At 45.3% G+C, this 18,771-nt stretch overlaps 2 protein-coding genes across 2 annotated transcripts in view; one reads left to right on the forward strand and one right to left on the reverse strand.

Moving 5' to 3' along the window:
- LOC310799721 (E3 ubiquitin-protein ligase TRIM47-like) overlaps nucleotides 1-18,771 on the reverse strand; it is a 495,544-nt gene that overhangs the window by 151,542 nt on the left and 325,231 nt on the right. The gene's annotated exons all lie outside the window — the stretch shown is intronic.
- Nucleotides 1-18,771, forward strand: part of LOC310799569 (putative neural-cadherin 2) — a gene marked incomplete at both ends in the record, with an annotated part of 132,344 nt that overhangs the window by 87,634 nt on the left and 25,939 nt on the right. The window contains 3 exons of the mRNA XM_083662159.1: nucleotides 3,152-3,332; nucleotides 4,661-4,827; nucleotides 17,149-17,413. Coding sequence (XP_083518285.1) covers nucleotides 3,152-3,332; nucleotides 4,661-4,827; nucleotides 17,149-17,413 — 613 coding nt within the window. The remainder of the gene's footprint in view (nucleotides 1-3,151; nucleotides 3,333-4,660; nucleotides 4,828-17,148; nucleotides 17,414-18,771) is intronic.

Consider the following 18,771-nt stretch of genomic DNA (forward strand, 5'->3'; position numbering starts at 1 on the left):
TTTTGAATTGCTTTTATATGACACATTGAAAGTTTGTTGATCATGTATAATGCTATAAAATGTGTTGTGGCATCTCTAACTCTGTACTGCTGCGATTCTTAATCTCAATGAGGTTAACCTGGATAAATAAAGATAACATAAATAAATAAATAAATAAATAAATAAATAAATAAATAAATAAATAAATAAATAAATACAATTGAATATTTAGAGTAACCTCAATCTAATATTGACAGTGAACTTTTTCCTCCACTTGTAGCTGTAATATGATTGCTGGGCAGAGGGTAATCATTGAGAGTGATGTGCATGATGTGTGTAGGTGGACGTGGGGATAATACATGTAAACCAGTGAGCAGCAGTAGATAATACATGTAAACCAGTGAGCAGCAGTAGATAATACATGTAAACCAGTGAGCAGCAGTAGATAATACATGTAAACCAGTGAGCAGCAGTAGATAATACATGTAAACCAGTGAGCAGCAGTAGATAATACATGTAAACCAGTGAGCAGCAGTAGATAATACATGTAAACCAGTGAGCAGCAGTAGAATAATACATGTAAACCAGTGAGCAGCAGTAGATAATACATGTAAACCAGTGAGCAGCAGTAGATAATACATGTAAACCAGTGAGCAGCAGTAGATAATACATGTAAACCAGTGAGCAGCAGTAGATAATACATGTAAACCAGTGAGCAGCAGTAGATAATACATGTAAACCAGTGAGCAGCAGTAGATAATACATGTAAACCAGTGAGCAGCAGTAGATAATACATTAAACCAGTGAGCAGCAGTAGATAATACATGTAAACCAGTGAGCAGCAGTAGATAATACATGTAAACCAGTGAGCAGCAGTAGATAATACATGTAAACCAGTGAGCAGCAGTAGATAATACATGTAAACCAGTGAGCAGCAGTAGATAATACATTAAACCAGTGAGCAGCAGTAGATAATACATGTAAACCAGTGAGCAGCAGTAGGCGTTCTGTGTGTAATAATGATGAAGGACGTGCCCTGGCTTTGTGCTCTGTCTGGCGGGAGGATTTTTTTAGACTATAATTGTGACTTTAATTTGCCTTCTGCCTTCTATAAAGCACTTTGAGCTGCATATTGTTAGAGGTGCTGCTATACAAATAAAGGTTATTGATATAGAGAATTTAAATCACATTAGCTGGCTCTGTCTTCACCGTGGCTGTTCATTTCCATTCTGCTTCAGTTGTTATTAGGGCCCGGGCAGGGAGTGGTGACTTGGCAAGTGTGTTGGTAGGAACCTGAGGCAGTGCAGTGTAAAAGTATAAGTATATGAAAATATGGACATAGCTATCCCATTGATTTGGACTCCAGTTTTGAGTTGAAGTGGTGGCCGTCGCCATCTTGATTTTTCATCAGCAGAGTGGGAGGGAATGGGTTGAGTCCTTGCGCAGCTCACCTGAGATGGGGGTTTCCCAGAGCCGCAGCTCCGCCTGCTATTGGTCCCTGATTGGCAAGCTGCGCGATCACTGGACAGGCGACCTGTCAATCACCCCCTTTTCTATCGTCTATTTTACTCCAAACGGTCGAGTTATATAAAAAATGCCCCCCCTACAATTGTTATGAAAAGGTGAAATTAGCTACTGTATATAGAGCAAAACCGTGTTAAGGTCCAGGCTGTAAAGATGCTTAATCACTGTTACAAAGTGGGGCATTTTAACATGGGGGTGAACGGGAACGACGGGACTTCTGAGCCCTGCCTCAAGTGGCCACTCAAGGAATTACAGCTTTCAGGTTTACTTCCTGGTCCTCGTGGGAAAACCTCATGCCTTGCCCACTGGTATCGGACCGCATAGTGGACACAGGAACTGTCAAACTAGATGAATGATGAATAGTTTGACAGTTATTGAGAGTTGATTTGAGTTAATGAGTTATTCATTTGAGTTAGTGTGGACCAGTGATGTCACTGCTCCACACTTTAACACTCAATAACTGTCAAATTAAATGACATACTTCAAAACCGTTTACAGTTTTCTGATATACTACTGATGTTCTAATGATACAAAGCTGGTTGAAAATGGGCAGAGTGTTCCTTTAAGTGTGCAGTGGGGCTGGAGGTGGAGTTGTTAATTGTTGTTAATTTCCTCTGGTTGAATCTGCGGCGTCCCAATGAGTCCTCTGGCACAGCCCAACTTTGTGATCTATGCTGAGAAGACGGATGCTTTTCTGCATAAACATCTCCCCTACTGCACATTTAATCAAAGGACAGTATTGACTCATATATCAGTCCGACAGAATAGTCTCTCTCTCTCACACACACGCACACACACACACGCACACACACACACACACACACACACACACACACACACACACACACACACACACACACACCAAATCAATTGCCGACACCCTCGAGTGTCTTTGCTTTGTTTCAGTCATTAACAATCTCTGCTGTACGTCTGCCCAGACTCCAGAGAGCAGAGCAGCCTTCGCTCTCTGAAGGGTCACCGACCAATAAGGAGGCTGCGCTGGAGGTCAGAGCCAATCAGCAGCTCCCAGGCGGAATAACTCACTGTCTGCTTTTTATTTTTTTTATTTTTTTTACGATCCATCCCACTGTTCCTCTGTCCCACCACCCCTCCTCCGTCCCCGCCACGTCTTCAACGATGAGAACTCATAAAGTTTGGGTTGAGGCGGGAGGAGATTGAACATATATTAATGTGTTTTTATGGAATGCTTTTGTGAGGGCCACGGATTTAGGCGCTCAAGGTTCCCCTGTCCTTTTTAACGCTCTGTGCACGTCGGCCGTGCTCTTTGTCCGCTCAGTTACTTTGGTCTGCCGTTTAGTTTCGTCACTTTGAGAGCCAGACAGAGAGAGAGAGAGAGAGGAGCGGAATGAAGATTGGGACCTGAGCTTCTGTCCTTCAAGGAATTGAAAAGTTTCCTTTCTCCAATCTTTCTCCCTTATTTTCATCTTCTCAATCTGTGCTCTGAATCTCCTCAGGCGGCTCACACCCTGTGTCTCTCCTTTGTCACCGTTTTTTGTCTCGTTTGTAACTGCCACTTGTTTACTGCCTATTGGTACCTCTCCCATATTCCCCTCTTCTCTAAACCACTATCTTCTCCACATCCTCTTCCACGCCTCCATCTCCTCTCTTCTCTATCTCCTCCATCCAGCTCTATGATCTGGGCTCCCCGGCCGACTCCCAGTCCAGCTCCCCTGGCTGCCTGGCCACCGATAGCAGCTGTGTCAACATGGGCTACCCGTCCTGTGGCCACCGGGGGCGCTGTCACGGCGAGTGGGGCTCCTTCAGCTGCCAGTGTGTGCCGGGCTACACAGGACATCAGTGTGAAGAGGGTAAGCGATGACTTTATTAGCATACTATGAAGGAAGCGCGATCACATGACACCAGTGTTGGCCTCTCATTGGCTTCCTGTCTGCTTCAGGGATCACATGACACCAGTGTTGGCCTCTCATTGGCTTCCTGTCCGCTTCACGATTGATTTGAAGATGTCGTTGATTGTGTTTAAGGTTTTAAATGGGATGGCACCTTCTGATCTCGCTGATCTCTTGCATCATCATACTCCAGCTAGAGCACTGAGGTGGACTAACTAGATGCACTTGGATGTTCCTTCACGGTGGTGACTGCCCCCAATCGTTGGAACAGTTTACCTGTTCATACTAGGGCTGTGCAATAAAATCGATACGGCAATATATCGCGATATTTTTTCCCGCAATACTGTATCAATATTTCAGAAAAATATCGTGATATATCGCCATATCGATATTTTGTACAGCCGTGTGTTCAGTGACACAATAAAAATACTTTTTTTATTTCAGTGCGTTCAGTAACACACTCAACACTCAGTAGTTTTGACTCAATTTGTCCACTAAGTTATCAATATAAAGTGACGTACATACATATTATTACACTCCCTGGGTTGTACACAGCGAATCTAATTTTCAGTAAATTATGTATTGTAAATTATGAGTATTGCAATATATCGCAATATGTATTGTATCGCAATGTATCGTGATACAATCGTATCGTGACCCATGTATCATGATACATATCGTATCGTGAGGTCCTTGCCAATACCCAGCCCTAGTTCATACTGTATAAGAACTGTGCAGACTCCTGACATATTTAAGTCACTGCTGAAGACTCATCTCTTCTCGTTAGCGTTCAATTCAAGTCAAGCTTATTGTGTCCCAATTATTTTATGATGTTTATTGTTCTTTTCTTATTCCTATTTGTTCCTAACTTTTATATCTGTCTGTTTGTTATCTGTACCCTGTTCAGCACTTTGGTCAACGGTTGTTGTGTATTTATATCCTGTAGCACATTTGCTTCACTTGACTTGCACGATGTGGACCAAACAGAGTCTTTTCATTGCTTTGACACAAAAGGAGGAGGAATAGACCAATAGAAGAAAAGTTTAGAAGAAGAAAAAATACTTGGACATGCTAAGAGAAGAACCAAGATAGCTTAAGATAAACCCTGCATTCTAGCGTGTTCCTTTTGCATATTCTGCCAAGCAATTGGCTCTATGCAAACTGGGGGAATTTAAATTGTAATTATGTTTTTATCCTGAGTCATATAGCGCTGTCTGACTTATTTTCTGTGTGTGTGTGTGTGTGTGTGTGTGTGTGTGTGTGTGTGTGTGTGACTGAACGTACACCAGAGATCCCAGAGTATTCCTTTGATGGGCGCAGTCACGTGCACTACCAGCTGGCGTCCCCCCTGCCGGCCCGTGAGACGTGGGTTCAGGTCCTGATCCGAACCCGCAAACACAGCAGCACCATCCTCAACCTCATCTCCAAAGAGCAGAGTGAATACCTGCGGCTCGAGGTAAGACCGTGTGAGCCAGGAGGGACTATTTTATGACGCGGAAGAGTATGCTTTATGAATAACATGGGAGTTGTCTATTACTTTCATATGGCCATACTTGGTAACCGTTTTCTAAAAGCAATCACTTCAGGCCGTGATATATGGTCATTATACCACACGACTGATGCCAGCGTATTTTCGCTCGAGTTGGGATATTTCATCTGGGGCGACGAGCGTATTTTCTCCCTATCGCTCTGTCTCTGTCGCTCGGACGCCCAGCGATTTTTCTCCCGGGCGAATATACGCTCAATCGCTCGTTTGCATTGACTTTGTATGTAAACTCGATGCCAGCGAAAAACTTTAATAGGTCGGTGTGAACGCAGCTTGAGACGCAGGTTTCAAACGTCAACGTCTTCATTCATAATGTGGGGAAAGGGAGCGCGGCTGAATAGACACAGAGGATATTCAGCGCACACAGCGGGCAGGTGAGTGAGAGATCGGGATCGGCGGCGGGGGCATTGTTGTCGGCGTGCCCCGTTATCCAATCTGTCATCAAGCCACTCAGCAGCAGGTCGGCCTCCGGGGGCGTCCTCCACTCAAGGCGTAAACAGTCTAGCGGGCAGAGGTCAGAGGTCGAGGCACAGAGAGCGCTCCATAATAATCCAGTTCACAGTCATCAGTTCCACAATCCAAACACGCTCTGCACTTGTTAGCAGAGGTACCTCAGAGACTTGTTCTGCTCACACACTCGCAGGCAGCAGACACCTTCCTTCCTGCCTGAGCTGACTGAGTTACACTGGGCAGGGCTGTGAGGTATTGGGGCTCCCCTGATTACTAATGAGGCGCTGCTGGGTTCTCTGCACCTCTGCCACACAACATTAACATGATTCTGGGTTCTCTGCACCTCTGCCACACAACATTAACATGATGCATTCAGCTGGGTTCTCTGCACCTCTGAAACACAACATTAAACATGATGCATTCTGCTGGGTTCTCTGCACCTCTGCCACACAACATTAACATGATGCATTCAGCTGGGTTCTCTGCACCTCTGAAACACAACATTAAACATGATGCATTCAGCTGGGTTCTCTGCACCTCTGCCACACAACATTAACATGATGCATTCAGCTGGGTTCTCTGCACCTCTGAAACACAACATTAAACATGATGCATTCTGCTGGGTTCTCTGCACCTCTGCCACACAACATTAACATGATGCATTCAGCTGGGTTCTCTGCACCTCTGCCACACAACATTAACATGATGCATTCTGCTGGGTTCTCTGCACCTCTGCCACACAACATCAACATGATGCATTCTGCTGGGTTCTCTGCACCTCTGCCACACAACATCAACATGATGCATTCTGCTGGGTTCTCTGCACCTCTGAAACACAACATTAAACATGATGCATTCTGCTGGGTTCTCTGCACCTCTGCCACACAACATTAACATGATGCATTCAGCTGGGTTCTCTGCACCTCTGCCACACAACATTAAACATGATGCATCCTCGTAGGCTTCTCAAACGACAGGACGGAGGACAACATTCCAACGTTTCCTCGTCAACCTCGACATAATCGAGGATGGTTACTTTACCAATAATGAGGACAAATTGAAAGACCCGAGATCCATTGCGACAACATCACGTCCGAGCAGCACCGCAGTCTGCGGTACAGAGCTGCTTAACATGTAAAACATGTCAATGGCGCTTTTATCCAAAGCGCTTTGAAATGAGTAGGTACTTTCCCCCACCGATGGTGGCAGGCTAAAGGGCAGTTTAGAGTCCAGCCATTTATCATCGCCCAACAGGCATCGCTGAACGTGACGACCTTTCCAGTATCGCTCGACGCTGATTTTGGAACCTGTCGCTCGTAAAAAGTATAAACACACAGGTGAGAGGAGAACACATCGCAGAGGCAGGATGTGTTGTGATATTTTCACATGGATTAATGCTGGACGGACCGACAGAGAAGCTGCCAGTCAAGTCAGTCACGTTACCGTTTTGATTGCAACATTACAAAACTGTCTATCTGCTTGCTAACATGCTGTATGGTTATGCTGTATGTTACTTACCGTCTGTGTTGAGAATGTCCACTTTCCAGGCATTTGCCTTTTTAACAGCATCTTTATAATCTGCTCAGTCGTTAGCCCAAAGCCACGGGAACCGTGTCATTGTGTTTATTAACACCGTCGGGAGCAATTTGGGGTTCAGTATCTTGCCCAAGGACACTTCGACAGGCAGACTGGAGAAGGTGGGGATCGAACCACCGACCTCTTTTATCCAAAGCAATTACCGTAAATTCCGGACTATAAGCCGCGGCTTTTTTCCCGTTTTTTGGCCCCTGCGGCTTATATAACGGTGCGTCTTATCTATGGATTTTTTCAGGGAAAAAAAAAAAAAAAAAAAAAATCTCTCTTTTTTAGCACTCTTTCTAACTATAAATCCACTTCTGTTTTAATTTCCTCTCTTGCCCTCTTTTCACCACACCACGGACACTGTGTGCACTGTAAAAATAAACAACGGTGGTGTTGTGTTATGTTGTTTTGTTGAAATGTTACGGTAATACGGTAAATGGGAGCTTCCTCAAACAGCCATCTCTTTCCCGACAATCCCCTCTGTGCGTGACCACTTACATATGGTAATTACGGTAAGCAAACGGCCACAAGCCCATCAACTCCCTCCCCCGACTACCAGGAGAAAATCACAAACTTCGGCGAATTCACACAAAGGAAGATCAAGGAATATTCCATCGAACCGGAGCAGATCATAAATATGGATGAAGTGCCTTTGACGTTCGACCTGCCACTCACTCGGACTGTTAACAAGAAGCGCCCTGGAGGATTCTTTCACCAAAAAAAAGCTTTGCTCGTTCTCGACAGCATGAGAACGAGCAGTAGATGATCATGAGGTGGTTTTTCAGACGTGTCGATATAGCAGTTTATCGCAAAAGTGTAATGGAAACACATTTTTCGCATTTGCACGTCATGTGACCCATATTATCCCTTGGAAAAGGAGCGGAAAATAAGTTTGGTAAGTAAGGTTCGATAGCCGTGTCAAAACCTCCGCAGCAAGTGGAAAACTTTGAAGCAACGCTACCTAGCAGAAAGACGAGTGTTGTGCAAAAGCGTAGCCGGGCAAATTAGATAATGTTTAATGGCAGAAATCGGTCCATGGTGACAGCAGGCTGCCTGTGTGCGCGCATTTGGCACAGCGGCGAGATGAGAGGATGAAAAGCACACACTGGTGCGGTGGTGCTGTCTGAAGTGAATACAGTGACTGTGAGTAGGCTAATACATTGCACACGTTTCAGGTGCAATTATAGAACCAAATCAGCCTTTTCCCCCCTCCATCTCTAAATCGGACCAGTTGTAGGCTATTAGGCTACCTTTTTTCCTCTGCCTGTCGCGCTGACTGCATTCACGCAGCCAGCAACATTTTGCGACTCATTTTCTTTTGAATTGATAATCAGGCTCGTTTATATGCATTGTAACTTCATGTTGGGATTTCCATTGACCATTGGTTGGATTTGAGCATGCAGGGGACGGGATATGGGGCAGATCCCCGTGCGTAATCACTGTGGCAGCTGCTGCAACGGGGAATCACTCAAACGCAACTTCAATGGAAACGCCTACAAGTCGCAATTGTACATTGTCGAAGTTGTAGAAATATCGCAATTCTTTTGCGAAAAACTGTAATGGAAACACAGCTATAGATGAAGAGGAGTTCGTTGGTTTTGAGTGACAATGAAGGAGAGAGGAGAGTGGTTGACGAAGCCACCCTGAACCTGTTCGTTTCCGACACTGAAGATGAGGACTTTGGTGGTTTCAGTACGCAGGAAGAAGAGGAAGACGAGCATTAGTGACTTGACTTCTCTGGTTACAGGTTTGCTGCACATATAGCCTATTGTTGTGTGATTTTGTCTGGGGATTAGTGACCTGACTTTTGTTTTGTTTTGTTGAAATGTTAATAAATGGGAGCTTCCCCAAACAGCCATCGCTTTCCCGACATTCCTCTCTGTGCACGAACCCTTTCATATGGTAATTAAACATCAAAACACCCGCGGCTTATAGACCGGTGCGGCTTATAGAAGAAAAAAATAGTCAATTTTGGTCCCGCGGCTTATACACCGGTGCGTCTTATAGTCCGGAATTTACGGTAGTGGACAACCCGCTCTACCTCCTGAGCTACAGCCGCCCCAGGTGGTGAAATTAACAGCTGTTTGTCTTAATTACTCACCATTGGTCACTCATATATATATATATATATATATATATATATATATATATATATATATATATATATATATATATACATATATATATCTACTGTATATGTATCCCTGTGGTCTACTGCTATAACACAGAAGACGTGACCTCATGTTGTTATTTCCAGCACAGATACAATAGAGTTGGATAGAAGAATGTGAAGCTTTCTAAAACATCAATGGTAAACTCATTTTTGTGTCAGCACCTCAGAATCAAAGTGCTTCTTTGTCCAGATGCATTTTGCACCAACGTTCACAAATCATACATGGAGAAATCAATTGTTGAAGAGGCGGGGAGAGCAATTTCACCAGATGAAGGCTATCTCTGCAGAGCTGTCTTCTTTGGTCGTCTGTGAGATGCAACCGCCCTCCTCTACGACAGCTATTGCTAGCCCTATCATTATCTCTATCTCAACCTACACGCATCCAGCACAGAGATGGTGATGCAGGGGGAGATGATGCAGGTGGAGGAACAGTGGGTACAACACAAAGGCAAATTACACACTTCATTAACACTTCATCACTTATTAATACACACAGTGATAATATATAAGGTTATTATTAGTGATAATGGTGTAAGAGTATCCAAGCGTCAAAAAATATTTTAAGATCTGCTGTTGTAAATGTGCTGTAAATCTAGTTTAAAGCCGTCGGATCAGGATCCATCTGTTGTCTGAATTCATACTTTCAGAGAGCTTCCAGTGTCTTCTCGTTTTCGACCTGTTTGCCAGCCCTCCCCTCCTCCCCCCACTCTCTTTGGCCATGTTCACACTAGGAGGCCAAATCCCATTTGTGAACTTTAGTGACCTATTAATGATTCTATCCAGATTGGTTTTATGAATCTGGACGCTCCAAGTCTGATTTGTGTCACTTGTCCCAAACCACATATGGAGGTGGTTTCCAATCTGCTTTCGACTGATGTGACTTCAGTGTGGACGTGCTGATCACCCGAATCAGATTTGAGAGTGTCTTTTGCAGGGGGCGGGGACTTGAAGAGCAGAGAGCAGACATGCAAACACTGCCAGAAACATTGTATGTTGGCTCATTGGCTCATTGTATCTGGACACACAGATCCGACTTGGACACTTGCCCAAATCAGATTTGTGGCAGTGCGGACACACTCCCAAATCAGATTTGGGAAACCAATCAAGATAATGATGGTTAATGACTTTAGCAGCAAATCAGATTTGCCTGTAATGTGAACATGGCCTTTGTGTGTTTCCACCCCCGCCTGAGTCTGATCACACTGTCCCTTCCCAGCCCTTTGCTCTCACTGCACCTCGCCCCCACGCTGCCATCGCTGCCATCGATCAAACATCAGCGTGTGAGATGATGATGGTTATCCACACCTCAGCTCCAACACCTCCTCTGATCCCTGCCTGTCATCCATCCTTCTCTTCTTTCTTCTGTCCATCCCTACATTTCCTCTTGGAGGTTCCTCTCCTTGGAGCACACAGGATCACATGATAAACCCGCCATAAATACTCAACTTTTTCCAGGTTGCAGACAGCAGGAAAACGTGTGTCACCTTGATAAGTGGCCCCTCTTCGGCGAACGCTCTTTTGATGGTGGTATAATGTGACTCTCACCAAATCTTGGTTTCAAAGATTCCAAAAAGACACATTTCCGTTTTAGGCATTACTAACAAGGTCTGAAGTGTTTGTGATCGTTAATTAACACCTTCCGCAATCTACAACCTAGTATTTTTGTGCTTTCATTGAAACCTGACATATTTTCAAAATGATGATGTGAACCTAAAAGGACGTAACATAATAATAATAATAATAATACATCGGATTTATATAGCGCTTTTCCAAATGCTCAAAGACGCTTCACAATACAAAACAATATAATACCATAACTTAAGAATAGAGAAGAAAAAATAAAGAAAATAAATAAAAGGTGAGAGAGGAAGGAGTTCATGGGTTGAAAGCGAGGGTGAAAATATGGGTTTTGAGGGCATGTTTAAATGATGACAGAGTGTCTGCTTGACGGATATGGCTGGGGAGGGCGTTCCAGAGGGCGGGGGCAGCTGCAGCGAAGGCCCTGTCGCCCCAGGTCCGGAGCTTCGTTCTGGTGGTTTGGAGAAGGTTAGCATCTGCGGATCTGAGGCGACGGGTAGGCGTGTGGAGGTGAAGGAGGTCAGAGAGGTAGGAGGGGGCCAGGTTGTTGAGGGCTTTGAAGGTGATGAGTAATAATTTGAATTGAATCCTGTACGTGATGGGGAGCCAGTGGAGATCGTGGAGGATGGGGGTGATGTGGTCGGAGCGGCGGGTGGAGGTGAGCATGCGGGCAGCGGAGTTTTGGACGTATTGGAGTTTTTTGAGGGTTTTGGTGGGTGTGCCGTACATGTAACTTCTCCATTATGTATTTAAAAGCAATCTTATTTTTCCATTCGTCAAATTAACATTAAATGAACACCTGTTGCGGTAATGGTACAGGTACATGTACATAGAAATGAGGTTGATGATTTCGGTAATGATTATATAAGTACAGTGTATTGCCTTATGGGGGCTCACAACCCCACCCTGTAAAAACCTACTTGCGACAGAAACCGCAAAAACCTTGTCCCGGCGAAAGGGTCCTTGAGGGTGACTGACCGGAGCCCGTTAGCATAGGCTACGTTCACACAGCAAACCTTAGTGCTTGAATCTGATTTTTTCCCCACATTTGAAAGTAGCCCAGGTCGTCTTTAAAAGAGTCACTTTCAATGTGACTTGTACTGTTCACACAGTGATGAAAAAGACACTTAGGGGGGGAAAGATTAGATTCAAGCACTAAAGATGTCTGTGTGAACGTAGCCTATAGTGATGTTGTGGCCCTATGCTCCGCTTAGGAGTCTACAGGGGAGAAGAAGAAGAAGAAGATATTAGCTTGATGATGTGTTTCACTGTAGCAGCTCAGTCTGTTTGCTTTTAATCAGAAAAGGGAATTAGTTTGTGTTTCTCTTGGCTGCTCCATCCAGTGTGACGAGCTGTGTGTGTCTGCTGTGCATGTGACTTGCATTTCAACAACATGCTTGGTTAGAAATTATACAATTTCATTGTTCCCAGCTTTATTCTCCATACGTTGCTCCTATGTACAGTATGCGTTATTGATTGCAGCCCCCTTATGTGTGTGTGTGTGTGTGTGTGTGTGTGTGTGTGTAAATTTTTAACCAGCTAGTAGCCTTATATTGTTATTTAGCCTTTCTAATGCTATTGCATGGTTAAATCCGCACATTTAATTTTATGGGGGGGTATACGCAGTGGAAGTGGTCCCTGGGAAATTTGGTTTGGTACGTAGTGGTACTTGGTCGGAAAAGTTTGGGAACCCCTGATCTACAGCAACGGTAAATGTCAGCTTTTTGGTACCAGTCCCTCAGAATCAACGAATGAGGGCTTTCTAGAGCACGTTCAACAGTCACACAAGGAGAAAATAGGTATACTTGTATGCCCATACGCCCACATGTGATTGCAAGCAACAAGTCCACACCGCCTCTGCCGTGATTGTGATAAAGGCATTCTGGAAAATGTAGGAAATCATGAACTGAAGTATCAGCAGTTGATGGATTGGTGGATTGTAAGATGTAAGATTAGAATGAGGTTTAGGCTACAGTAGGTTAAGGTGAGGCATGTTAGTGGTGAGGGTTAAACGTCGGGTAAGGGGGGTTATGGAATGAATGTAGCTAATGTTGTTAGGTAGTCTCAAGTTTAGCAATATAAACTTGTGTGTGTGTGGGGGGGGGGGAGTGAGGTTACCTGACAGCTCTGAGATTTCATTATTGCTTCACAGTTGTGTCATGTCTGCTCTCTCTCTCTCTCTCTCTCTGTGTCTCTCTGTCTCTCTCTCTCTCTGTGTGTGTCTCTCACTCTCTCTATCACGTCTCAGCCTCTTTTCTCCATCAGTGCTTCTTGTCTCACTTTGACTTCTACATCTCTCTCTCAGCCTACGTATCTGTCTCTCTCTTCACTATCAGGCTCTGTTTTCATCATTTTCTCCAGTCTTCCAGGGCCAACAAAACTCCAACCTCCCACTATTTGAGCAGTTCCATCATCAGAATCATCATAAAAAAACGAAATACAAGTTCTCTCATAACCCCCCACCTCGCAGGACCCCTCCCCCATCCAACAACCCACATATCATTTGGCTCACAGGAGCACAGAAAATAAAAATTAACCTAGCTATCATGGAGATGCCCATGGCTCCCACGCACGGCTTCAACAAATTAATTCCAGCATGTAATATGTTCTACTTTAGTGCCATGCGTCATAATTCTTTCCTCATCATAATTTCCTCGTTTGGAATATGATTACTCACTACGGCTATTAAAATTAATCTTGAATCTTTATGCACGATACTGTACATAATGAAGATGGACGCCATTGATTATAGTGTTTTCATCAGTCACAATGCATTTCCCACCATCTGAGTATTATGTGCATATGGATGGGGGCAGTGGTTATGGTAATTTTGGTACATGTATCAGCCAAAATGTATTATTGAGAGGAAACTATGCAATAAATCTCTGATTTATGGACTTTTCCAAATATCACTGTATGTAAATAAAGAAAGGCATAACTTTTTCAGGATGTACAAAATTGGATCATCATAGAAACTTGTTTTTATACAGATCATATTGACATCGGTAAATATCGGTTATCGGCCATAACAGCAATGTTATCGCTTATCGGTTATCATATCCGCCAAACTTTTCATATTGGTGCACAACCGGCTAGATGGTTGGAGAAGTGGGCATGTGATGGAATGGAAGCTCACCTGGGAAAACCTGCGTAGGTAAACAGTGATTAACACTCTGCCACAACCTCCACTCAGGCACTGAACCTCCACTCAGGCACTGAACCTCCACTCAGGCACTGAACCTCCACTCAGGCACTGAACCTCCAGCCGCCTCGGTGGAGCTGCTCCATGACCAGCAGCTGCTCCCAGGTGTGACTGTATGGAAATGTGTGAGTCTGAAGCAGGTAACTGCTGCAGAACAACACGGAGCCCAGCGGACTTCCCCCGCACAAATAAATAACGTGCCCTCTGGCATAAGGTGCATCATCTGTATTCAGTGTCTGACGTGCATTAGCATTAGCATTAGCATTAGCATTAGCACATCATCACATCATCATCTAAACGATGGCAAATTAACACATCGTCTGCATATGCCAGAGATCTCCATGCACCAGCAAGCTGAGGGCTGAGACAGAGAGCGGTGTGTGTGTGTGTGTGTGTGTGTGTGTGTGTGTGTGTGTGTGTGTGGGGAAGCTCACACACCTTCGCACACACACACACACACACGACACTCTGGTGAAGAAAGGGACTCACATAAAAGAAGCGCACACACACACACACACACACACACACTACCCAGGGAGAAGAGTAGGAGGCGCTGCGCTCCGTTCAGCTTTAATTGGGGGTTAAGGCAGGTGGCTGTGAGTGTGTCTGGTTAAAAAGTGTCGCCCCAGTGGATTCTAAATAGAATTAATACTTCATCACACAGCCTTGAAATGAGCCAAGCTCCTCCTTCTCCCGCTAAACAACCTTGGAGCCGTCCGGTGCATTATCCAGCTGTGAGGGGGAGGGAGGGAGGGAGGGAGGGAGGGAGAGAGAGGGAGAGAAAGAGAGAGAGAGGGAGGGAGGGAGGTGGAGGGAGAGAAAGAAGGAGGGGTGGAGGGAGGTGGAGGGAGGGAGTGAGAGAGAGGGAGGGAGGTGGAGGGAGGGAAGTATAGAAGAAAGCTGGAGAGAGCAAAGCCTAGAGAAAGAAAGGCAGAGAGGAGAGCTGGAAAAGGAGAAGAAAGAGATAGAGAGAGAGAGTTGAGAAGAAGATGACTGGGTTAACTCTTTTTTATTAGTTCAGTGTTTTTCACCCCAAATTTTGGTTTTTATGTGGAGTGGGAGCGTTAATGCTAGCCGCCCACTTCACATCTCTCTCTCCCCCTCCCTCTCTCATTCTCCCTCGCTCTCCTTCTCTCTCTTTCCCTCCCTCCCTCCCTCCATCCCTCCCTCTCTCCCTCCTCTCCCTCCCTCTCTCCCCTCTCTCTCTGTTCCTCCGCCCTTCTCATCTCACTCCTCTGTTTATGTGATAGCGGTGGCAGAGGAAAGATTGAGGCTAGCAAATTATGCTCTGTGGGACACTCGGAGGAAACTGTTTGAAATTGAAATGAAGAGTGTCCTCGTAAAAATCGCCTTTGGACTTAGTCACTCACACACGCCCGCGCACACACACACACACACACACACACACATGCACGTGCACCACGTGCGCACACACACACACCCATGGTTTTGTTTTAAATGAGTTTTGCCCTCTGATAATCAAGTGATTAGCATCACAGACAAGCCGACATGGAATCATTTGTTGTGTAAACATGAGAAAAGTGTTTTTCTCTCTCATCCTCTCTTCTCATTCATAAATTATCTCTGTTTCTGTCTCCAGCCCCCCCCTCTCTCTCTCTCTCTCTGCAATCAGCAAGATGCCTCCCAACAACTGGCTTTTCTGCACTGTGTGTGTGTGTGTGTGTGTGTGTGTGTGTGTGTGTGTGTGTGTGTGTGTGTGTGTGTGTGTGTGTGTGTGTGTGTGTGTGCGCGTGTGTGTGGACGTGTGTGTGTGCATCAGGCCCGGTTCTACGGGGGTGCAAAAGCATGCATTGCACCCTTATTTTAATTGTCTGCATGCTCAGTTGAAAAGTAAAAAAAAAAAAAGGTTTTTTTAATAAATGCTACAGCTGCACACTTACTGTTTAAACTTGAATTATAGTTGTTGTTTTTCTTTGTTCTTTGATGTGATTTTATGGCTTTTTGGCACCTATATGTAACCTTTTAAGGTTGAGATAATTGTATTATCATTATATGGTCCAAATATTTCAGTAAAGCACTTGAAACACTTGAAATATTCTTGCTTGGGTGGTATCATTCTACTTGAAATGATGGTCAAATGCATTATTTTTAGTAAAATAACATGTCAAATTTTTCGGGCGGGTTAGTGGGTTAGTGGGCCCGGCCTTCAGCCGGGCATCTGCACCCCTTCCTATCTAGGATGCACCCCTAGTCATCTTGTTCTGGAACCGGCCCTGGTGTGCGTGTTTGCATGCCGTGTGTACTCACACATGTATGTGTGTGTAGCCTACTTGTTGACAGCGGGCAGGGCATGTTCTAGCTCCTCCTACAAGTCAACACATCACAAGGTCTCAGCTTTGGGAACTGATGTTGTTTGGGAACTCCTGGTCTCTAGTAGTCTGATTATTCAGACTGCATCGTGAATTCATGAACTCATTTCCTCTTCGTCAGAGCATTTCTATGAGGGGGCGGGCTTCGGTCTTCCCTAACCAATGACTAGAGACCAAGGTGTCCACAGAGCTACCTAACCTCACGTCACCAGGCTCTTCCCGAGGCGACCGGCCGGCACGGCAGGGCAGCCACAGCAGTCTTGCTAGTCACAAGCACAAGCTAACGTAGCTAGCTAATGCTAGCCAGCTTCTCCCTTCTCAGCAGCAGTCTTGCTAGTCACAAGCACAAGCTAACGTAGCTAGCTAATGCTAGCCAGCTTCTCCACGTTAAGCGGCCAAAGTCGGCCGACGTTGTACTTGTCGTTTTAACGTAAGTCTTATCGTAACTAATAAGACGTGCGTCGGCTGCTCAACGTGGAGAAGCTGGCTAGCGTTAGCTAGCTACGTTGGCTCTGGCCACAGCTGTGTCTGTTTCTGTTGTGCATGACTGACAACAGCGTTAGCCAATCAGCGCCCGTGATTGGATTTTCAACCGGAGAAAAGGCGTTTGCACATGGCGATACCAGACCAAGAAGAGCCAAATCCACAACTGTGGAGTGGGCGTGGCTTCGAAGGTCTGGAGCCAGGCTAGATCTCTAAGCTCAAGTTAGCTTGCTAGGTCAGCAGCACTAACCCCGCGTCACCAGGCTCTCTCTCTCACAACACTTCAAGGGGAGAGGTGACCATGTGACCATGTCTTATTGCAGTGGGGTGTCTCTGTCTAATATTAAAGCTCTGCTTATACAAAGTCAAATTCCTCGTTTGTAATCTGATTACTTCCTGTATTCAAGTGAATCTTGAATCTTGTCCCTATGCAGATCTTCCAGGGCCTCCTCTGTGTTCTCTACAACCTGGGCGATGGGGACTACAACCTGACCCTGCCCGCCTACCGCCTCGACAACGGCGAGTGGCACCAGGTGTTCCTGGATCGTCACGACAACGAGATGACCCTGCGGCTGGACGGCGGCGGGGGTCAGCGGGAGGTCACGGGGTCACAGGGGCGGAGCCGAGAGATCATCATCGACCCCGCTGCGGTGATGCTGGGTAACGCCCTCCCCTCCGCTAACAACAGGAGCTTCCAGGGTGAGCATCTTTGTCTCCATCTTTGTCTCCATTACACTTCTCAGAGATCACCTGTCAATCAAACAGTGTGGGCGGGACTGCTGTGACATCCTGTTCCTTTGATTTTCTGTTGATTCAGTTTATGTTTCTGTAGGTGGCGCTCTTCTCTTTGTCTGCTCAGCCTGTAGGTGGCGCTCTTCTCTTTGTCTGCTCAGCCTGTATTGTCAATAATGTAGCTCCTACTCAAAAGCAGCGACATCAAATACATCATGATATTATGGATGGTTTATCTGTGGAAGAGCAGCCTATAATCTGTGTGAGCTGAGCCCATAGCAAACACACAGCAGAGCTATTGGCACGTTCATCCATGTGAGAGAGATGGACAGAAAGTACCCCGGCTTCAACTCCTGCACATACACTGTAGAGAGAGCCAGAGTGGAACGTCACTTCCTGCTTCAGCACTGTACCAGAGATTTTCATCCGCCATTTATTTCCCCATAGACATTTCGTAAAATGCCTATACAAATAGTTTTACTGGTTCAAACCAAACGGTTCAGATATATTTAGAAACAGGAGAGATCGCATAACATTTCACTCGGACCAAAACGTGAAAAAAAAAAATGCGGGTTTAAAGAAAATATTTGTTTGATTCGATTTTGGTTCTGGATAACCTGGAAGTTGTGGATAACCTGTGTGTGTAGAGAATGTGCTGTGATGTACTGCTGATGAGGCAGATGGAGAGGCATGACATGTCGTTCAGGGCATGTGAGCCGGGTCTGGACATGTTATTCTCATGAAAAGTGCTGCCAGGAATCTAATAATAGATCCTTTGACTTCTTCCTAAAGCCTCTTTCTAGGAAGAACAGTGGTGCCCCCCCCCCCCCCCACATTAATGATTGATGTGACAGTTTGATGGTTAATTCACTCAAATGCATATTCCTTGTTAGTTGGGATCATGGCCCTCGGCAGGGGTGGGAGGGCTGTGCCTGTGTGTGTGTGTGTGTGTGTGTGTGTGTGTGTGTGTGTGTGTGTGCGTGTGTGTGTGTGTGTGTGTGTGTGTATGCTATAAGTTAACATGACATCTGACACATAGATTCACCATAGATTCACCCATGACATTTCACACATATAGAATGGCAGAGGACTTCTCCTTTTCCTTTGCTGAGACCTTGGTCAGTGCATCAAGTCCCATAACAACTGATAACTCAGGCCAGGCAGGAGCCTGCACAGCGCACACACATTCACCCCCCTCCTCTCTGCCTTTTCCTCTTCCTCTCTCTGAGTATAAATCTATGTTACACTGACAGCCATTGGCTGAATATTTGACTCTGTACATTGATCAGAAATGTGTACATTGAGATTCAAGCCCTCTGACAATA

Source organism: Poromitra crassiceps, assembly GCF_964638095.1.
Source record: "Poromitra crassiceps genome assembly, chromosome: 28".
In the NCBI taxonomy this organism is placed as follows: Eukaryota; Metazoa; Chordata; class Actinopteri; order Beryciformes; family Melamphaidae; genus Poromitra; species Poromitra crassiceps.